At 40.0% G+C, this 8690-nt stretch overlaps 1 protein-coding gene across 1 annotated transcript in view; it reads right to left on the bottom strand.

Moving 5' to 3' along the window:
• Positions 1-3308: 3308 nt before the first annotated feature.
• LOC137259362 (neogenin-like) overlaps positions 3309-8690 on the bottom strand; it is a 63637-nt gene continuing 58255 nt past the window's right edge. The window contains exon 26 of the mRNA XM_067797038.1: positions 3309-8548. Within this exon, the coding sequence (XP_067653139.1) occupies positions 8450-8548 (99 nt within the window). The 3' untranslated portion in view covers positions 3309-8449. The remainder of the gene's footprint in view (positions 8549-8690) is intronic.

Raw genomic sequence — 8690 nt, 5'->3', positions numbered from 1 at the left:
GGGTGGATGGTGTCCACCACTGACCAGTGATCCCTATCTCCAATCATGACTGACAGTGTACAATACAGGGGTGGATGGTGTCCACCACTGACCAGTGAACACTACCTCCTATCATGACTGACAGTGTACAGTGCAGGGGTGGATGGTGTGCACCACTGACCAGTGAGCCCTACCTCCTATCATGACTGACAGTGTACAGTACAGGGGTGGATGGTGTCCACCACTGACCAGTGAGCCCTACCTCCTATCATGACTGACAGTGTACAGTACAGGGGTGGATGGTGTCCACCACTGCCCAGTGAGCCCTACCTCCTACCATGACTGACAGTGTACAGTACTAGGGTGGATGGTGTCCACCACTGACCAGTGATCCCTACCTCCTATCATGACTGACAGTGTACAGTACAGGGGTGGATGGTGTCCACCACTGACCAGTGAGCACTACCTCCTATCATGACTGACAGTGTACAGTACAGGGGTGGATGGTGTCCACCACTGCCCAGTGAGCCCTACCTCCTACCATGACTGACAGTGTACAGTATAGGGGTGGATGGTGTGCACCACTGACCAGTGATCCCTACCTCCTATCATGACTGACAGTGTACAGTACAGGGGTGGATGGTGTCCACCACTGACCAGTGAGCACTATCTCCAATCATGACTGACAGTGTACAGTACAGGGGTGGATGGTGTCCACCACTGACCAGTGATCCCTACCTCCTATCATGACTAACAGTGTACAGTACTAGGGTGGATGGTGTCCACCACTGACCAGTGATCCCTACCTCCTATCATGACTGACAGTGTACAGTACAGGGGTGGATGGTGTCCACCACTGACCAGTGATCCCTATCTCCAATCATGACTGACAGTGTACAGTACAGGGGTGGATGGTGTCCACCACTGACCAGTGATCCCTACCTCCTATCATGACTGACAGTGTACAGTACAGGGGTGGATGGTGTACACCACTGACCAGTGAACACTACCTCCTATCATGACTGACAGTGTACAGTACAGGGGTGGATGGTGTGCACCACTGACCAGTGATCCCTATCTCCAATCATGACTGACAGTGTACAATACAGGGGTGGATGGTGTCCACCACTGACCAGTGAACACTACCTCCTATCATGACTGACAGTGTACAGTGCAGGGGTGGATGGTGTGCACCAGTGACCAGTGATCCCTACCTCCTATCATGACTGACAGTGTACAGTACAGGGGTGGATGGTGTCCACCACTGACCAGTGAGCCCTACCTCCTATCATGACTGACAGTGTACAGTACAGGGGTGGATGGTGTCCACCACTGCCCAGTGAGCCCTACCTCCTATCATGACTGACAGTGTACAGTACAGGGGTGGATGGTGTCCACCACTGCCCAGTGAACACTACCTCCTATCATGACTGACAGTGTACAGTGCAGGGGTGGATGGTGTGCACCAGTGACCAGTGATCCCTACCTCCTATCATGACTGACAGTGTACAGTACAGGGGTGGATGGTGTCCACCACTGACCAGTGAGCCCTACCTCCTATCATGACTGACAGTGTACAGTACAGGGGTGGATGGTGTCCACCACTGCCCAGTGAGCCCTACCTCCTATCATGACTGACAGTGTACAGTACAGGGGTGGATGGTGTGCACCACTGACCAGTGATCCCTATCTCCTATCATGACTGACAGTGTACAGTACAGGGGTGGATGGTGTGTAAGGTACAGGGGTGGATTGTGTGCACCACTGACCAGTGATCCCTACCTCCTATCATGACTGACAGTGTACAGTACAGGGGTGGATGGTGTCCACCACTGACCAGTGAACCCCATCTCCCATTATGACTGACAGTGTACAGTACAGGGGTGGATGGTGTCCACCACTGACCAGTGAACGCTACCTCCTATCATGACTAACAGTGTACAGTACAGGGGTGGATGGTGTCCACCACTGACCAGTGATCCCTATGTCCTATCATGACTAACAGTGTACAGTGCTAGGGGGGGATGGTGTCCACCACTGACCAGTGAACCCCACCTCCCATTATGACTGACAAGTGTAAAACAACACTGAGCTCAGATGCCCTCAGCAACCATCCATACCCATACCCATCACTGGATTGTCTGATTCATTTCTCTAGGGGCCATATTTGTCAAAAAAGGTGAATAATGGGATCGGATCATGAGACCCACTGACCTGGTTAATAAATTTCATCATCTAACATATTACGTTCATTTATGTTCATGATGTCAGTCACTTGATTGTCATGTCCAGACTCGCTTTCTTACTGACAGATCATTGATTCCCCATTGCACAAATCCATGCTCATGCTATCGATCACTGGAAAATCTGGTCAGACTTGAATATTTACTGACCACTGTCATATAGCTATACGAGTGTGGCATATAACAAAACTCACTCACTCACAGATCACTGCCATATAGCTATATTGCTGAGTGTGGCATAAAACAAAACTAACTCACAGATCACTGCCATATAGCTATATTGCTGAGTGTGGCATAAAACAAAACTCACTCACTCACAGATTACTGCCATATAGCTATATTGCTGAGTGTGGCATAAAACAAAACTCACTCACAGATCACTGCCATATAGCTATATTGCTGAGTGTGGCATTAAACAAAACTAACTCACAGATCACTGCCATATAGCTATATTGCGGAGTGTGGCATAAAACAAAACTCACTCACTCACAGATCACTGCCATATAGCTATATTGCTGAGTGTGGCATAAAACAAAACTCACTCACAGATCACTGCCATATAGCTATATTGCTGAGTGTGGCATTAAACAAAACTAACTCACAGATCACTGCCATATAGCTATATTGCGGAGTGTGGCATAAAACAAAACTCACTCACTCACAGATCACTGCCATATAGCTATATTGCTGAGTGTGGCATAAAACAAAACTCACTCACAGATCACTGCCATATAGCTATATTGCGGAGTGTGGCATAAAACAAAACTCACAGATCACTGCCATATAGCTATATTGCTGAGTGTGGCATAAAATAAAACTCACTCACAGATCACTGCCATATAGCTATATTGCTGAGTGTGGCATAAAACAAAACTCACTCACTCACAGATTACTGCCATATAGCTATATTGCTGAGTGTGGCATAAAATAAAACTCACCCACAGATTACTGTCATATAGCTATATTGCTGAGTGTGGAGTAAAACTAAACTAAACTCACTCACAGATTACTGCCATATAGCTAGAATATTGCTGAGTGTGGCATTAAACAAACAAACAAACTAACAAAAGAAGACACAACCACATGTTCTGATATGTTTTTTGTTTATTCTCTCTGATGAGTCTGATCTGTCCACGTCCAGGTCACGGAGCATACAAAAGCTGTTCAGTACCACACCCAGATTCCGGTGTCTGCAGTTGCCATGGCAACTGCGATGGAGACCAGGTCGGAGAGAGTGATGATGATGTAGATGATGCATTGATGCTGAGCCCCAAACATGATCCTATACAAACATTTATGGACTTTACAAAAGATATTTATACTATGAGCAAGATCTCCACAAAACGTTCATGGACCTGTCAAAATACTTTGTGAAACAAACAGAATCTCTAATGACATTCAGCGCTGATAAAAGTTTTTTTCTGTCTCTGATAAACAGGATCTCCCCAAACATTTAGAGACCTATTCTTATTTTCTCTCAGATAAACAGGACCTTGCCATACATGTAGGGGGTGGATACATTTAAGCCCTTGAGTAATAAACAAACTCTCTGCTATCTTTTATTGACCTCAAAAGTTTGGATTTTTGTACTAACCAGAGCTAATTTACACAAATGCAATATTTTTTTTTCTAATAAGAAAGATCTCTACAATGATTTAGGGACCTAACTATGTGCAAGGTTTAAACACAATCTCTGAAAGCCACTAACCACAATAACATGAAATAAGGTTTGAAAAAAGTTGTCATTAAATATCTTACTCTATTATTATTATATTTTTAATGTTTAAGAAGTTAAAATGTATGACTATTTTATTAGCTTTTATATTAATTTATTACACCCTTAATGGGATTAATCCCTAGCTGATATATTAATTTATTACACCCTTAATGGGATTAATCCCTAGTTGATATATTAATTTATTACACCCCTAATGGGATTAATCCCTAGCTGATATATTAATTTATTACACCCCTAATGGAATTAATCCCTAGTTGATATATTAATTTATTACACCCCTAATGGGATTAATCCCTAGCTGATATATTAATTAAATGATAAGCAGTAAATTCTCTTCTGATCCACACATTACCTAAACCTCATTCTGACTTGCATCATGTTTTGAAATCCTTATAAGGAATTAAGGCTGTTAAACCAAATACCGTAATTCTTACCAGGAAACATAAATTGTTGAAACGAAACAATTACATATCTAAAACATGATCAAATGTCATACAGACATTCATTCTGAATTATAATTATCAGAGGAAAAACAGTATGAAGCATGATGAGAGTCGTACATTCACCATTACAAAGATTCTGTAAAATTTGAAAAGAAATCTGTTTGAGAAAAGACTTCAACAAAATACCCTGACCACAAGTATCAAAATAGGTTTTTCCCTGACACTTTCTCTTTTTCAGAAATGCTTTATAAGTTTCCTTTCAAAGTACATTGATGATCTGGGTGCCATTGTACAAAGTGATCTTAGCGCTAAGTTGACTCACATGTCTTAACACAGACTTAAGGTAGTATTAGCGCTAAGGTTATTTTGAACACAACAGCTACCTGGGAGTCATTGTACAAAGTGATCTTAACGCTAAGTTGACTCACATGTCTTAACACAGACTTAAGGTAGTCTAAGGTTATTTTGTACAACAGCAACCTGGGTGCCATTGTACAAATTGATCTTAGCTAAGTTGACTGTACCTCCCTGTCTCAACATGGACTCATATCATCAGTCTTAGCACTAAGGTCATGTTGTCCAACGACAATGTTTGAAAAAGTCCGAGCATTTAGAGCTGAGGCTCATCCACCATGAAGACAATGAAATGGTGCCCACACAAAAAGTTAGCAAAAGTACATAGTACACAAAGTCAACTCATAAGCAATTGTTTGTAACTTGTATAAAAAATACAAGTTGATAAACATGTACAAATTGTATCATAATAAGTTATTGGTTGCTCCATGCACATGCAGAGGCAGCTGAGGCGTCAAGGTCACTCTGAAAATAAAGATTGCTTTGGACATCGGCTCGCTAATGCTTGTTTGTGACTTATAGAAACATCTCACACATATTGTAAGGCCATAAAAAAACACGTTTCTCAACACACTCAATACGTAAGGGCGTGACAACCTTACATCTGTTTCATGTTTTGGATAGTCACGATATGGTTAAAATACTGTCAATGTGACTTTAAACTTTAACTCAATCACTATTTATTTTGGTTGTGGTAAAATCTCCTGAGACAATAAATTCTAAAAAAACAACTTTAAGTACAATATCACTTCACAAACAAAAACCTTAAAATATGATTCCTTCTAAAATATCTTTCTTAAAAGTTAAGAAAATTAAGCTATAAAATTTGCTTTTATTTTGTAACTTAGCCATTCTTTCATTCTTTGATTACTTAAGCCGAAAATTAAACGGAAAATACACCATTGTAATAATCGCCATGTTGAATTTTGTTTCCATTTCGAAATAAGGCAAGAATGTTATTGCTTCTAGCATGCATCTACTTAACATGCCTTCGATCAGTGGAATAAATCCATTAATCACGCATTAATATAATCAGCTGTTCTTTATAACAACAGCACAGCATATTTCCACGTTCACCTTTAAAATACATAACGTGTTGCTATGGAAACAACGGTGGGCACTGTAATTAGTTGTACTTTATTACAACAGGATATTTTTCATGCTCACTACAGTATGTATTTTGTTGCTATGGACACAATTTTCAGTTATGGGACAAGTTTAGAATACTAAGCTGTTGCAGGAGCTAATCCCTGTAGTCTTGAGAAGAAATTATTCTTCCAACTAGAAGAGAAAGATACTACCGTTCATTACAATCTCTCTTCATATTTTGATGTAATTTATGAAAAGAATCAATAACTTCAAATAAAATATTTTGATGATTAGATTCTTTAGGGTTGAAACTTAATGAATATCTGAAGGTGAGAGTCCGGCTGATGTCAAATATATATGTGCCTCTTTTGTCTTAAGCAGTTCAAAATCATTATTACATACTCTTCATAAGCAAATTTGCTGACCAATGCTGGTCACCACAACAGAATAACTGAACATAAGAACACTGAATGGTTATTTTAAAACATTTTCAAAGAGCCATCAACCATTTTATGCCTCTTCCTATGTATACAGAATTCACATTTTTCTAAAATTCTTCAACATCATTGTCTGTACATTATGTTCAAAATAAAACTTTTATAGACATGCCATGCTAAATAAACACTAGAGAAAAACATATATGTTTGAGGTATTCTTCACTTTGTTCATATGGCATAAATAACAGAGTAATAGAGGGGTAAAATATGATGACAAATGAATCCATAAAAATTGTGAAAAAAAATAAATTGAAAGAATTACTTGTTGACCTTGCAAAATACAAAAGATCCAATGCAACTAAAATCGTGTATTATTTTTGACCATTACTACAAAGTATATGAAAACCGACACTTGGCATCTTAAAATGCTCATTTACAAAACACTTGTATAAACGACAACAAAATGGACTTCAAAATGAAGACAACAATGATATCTGTAGAGCGGCTAATCAGCTACAGGCAGGTTTTTGGTCAGATATTTTTCAAGTAGTCAATACACAATGAGAACGTATGTACAAGGGTCATGATCCATGAAAGCAATTTCATACAAAATGGGAGTGCCGTAGTTACTTTGGCGTCGGTACAAAACACAAGGGCTGTGGTGGAAGATCGTTAGTCAACTATAGGTAAACACAAGCTGACATATGTATATTTGGTTTTGGCCCTCTAAATCTATATGTGATATTGATACAAAGGTGAAGGCTGATTCGTCTTAACACCGCAGCAGCCTGTCAAGAGGGTCATTATATATTCAGGTTGGCCATACATCCCTGTTGGGTCATACTGCAAAGTCAAAATGAAATTTTGAGATTTTTGAGAATTTGCACTTTCACTCATCTGCTTTTGCTAGGACTTGATATTGAAGAGCAAGATCACTTGTCGTTCAGCTTCCAAGAAGTCAGTGGTTCAACTGTGAACCATACAACATGTTGCAACTCCAAAAACAAAATGGTATGACCAGCAGGCATGATAAACATCATGAATATTCATCTTCCACCCCAGGAACAGTTTCGCTGTTGCACTCTGGCCTATGTTTGGGATGCCTTTGTTCAAACTGTAGACCACCATATTTCCTTAAAACGTCTGAGTTAAATTTGTAAATTTTGTTTTATATGGAAAAAAAAAATAGAAAGAAAAAAAACCCAGCCTCAGTGCTCACTTAAACATCCCAAACAATTTTGGCATCTTTCTGCAGAGGATTTTACACCACACTGAAGTACTTCCGTCATTCACACTTTCAAGACATTGATTGATTCATTTCGCAGATACAAAATAAAATAATAATATCAATAACAATAATATGTCTTTGGTCCCTCATAAGCCATGTCAATATATGTTTCTTGTTCAAACTGTCACAAAATATTTCTTGATATCCCCAGGATATATACATCCCATTATCGAAAAACTCAGATGTTCGAAGGAAATATGGTGGCATTCTTGAAAGAAATTCAGCAGTTGATCAAATATTGCTCAGCTAGATGGCCAGCATTTCTAAAACATATACAAAGTGTTTTGTTGATAAGGCAGTTGCTGTTTTTCCAAGTCTTCAACTGACAGACGTTCTGGGTAGTTGTGACACAAATAGCACCACTGTCTTCTCTCAGAATTATCTCCCTTTGCTAATACTGCACACGTGACATTTTCCACTACAGCTTGACGGAATTTCACAACCAAACAGGTAGCGACACAACGAGGGAAAAGGTAGCAAAGGGAGATAACTGAATCAACTACATCAGAAAGTCGGCCAATAATCTTCGCTTGTGAATGTAATCCTTTGCTGTGAAAAGTCATCTCCAAACCTCACTGTACCAGTGTCCCATTTCAATACACTCCACACGCAGAAATCTTTTCTTGAGCCCTTCAGCAGAAATGACTTGTGAAATATTGGAGACATGTCTTTGTCTCTGCTATGGAGTCCCCATTGTATAACAAATTGTCCGATAAGTAGTACACGTATGCCGAGTACCATAAATGCTGTCGTCATAGTAACCTGGCTACACATCCAATTGAAAGCCACGGACTGAGGCTGTGTCCTGTCACAGTAGTATTGAAATATAAATACATACATAACAATATTAACACGCTATAGCAGCACACTTGTCATTGCTAGCATTCAAACTCTTGCTGTGTGATAGCGTTCAGATCTTTCATCAGGCCCTCCAAGTTGGCCATTTCTGCTGTTAGCTCCTCGGTACTCAGAGATTTCTGAAAGAGACGGAGATACATATCAAACTATAGTCTCATTACATTTCACAAAAATCTTCATCACATAGGTCAATAAATGAATGGGGCACTTGTCCTACGGGGCAATTGTCCAGGGGGCACAGTTGATAGGGTGCTGTGAGGG

This window comes from Haliotis asinina, chromosome 13 (assembly GCF_037392515.1).
Source record: "Haliotis asinina isolate JCU_RB_2024 chromosome 13, JCU_Hal_asi_v2, whole genome shotgun sequence".
NCBI lineage: Eukaryota > Metazoa > Mollusca > Gastropoda > Lepetellida > Haliotidae > Haliotis > Haliotis asinina.
This window is presented reverse-complemented; position numbering and strand designations above follow the sequence as displayed.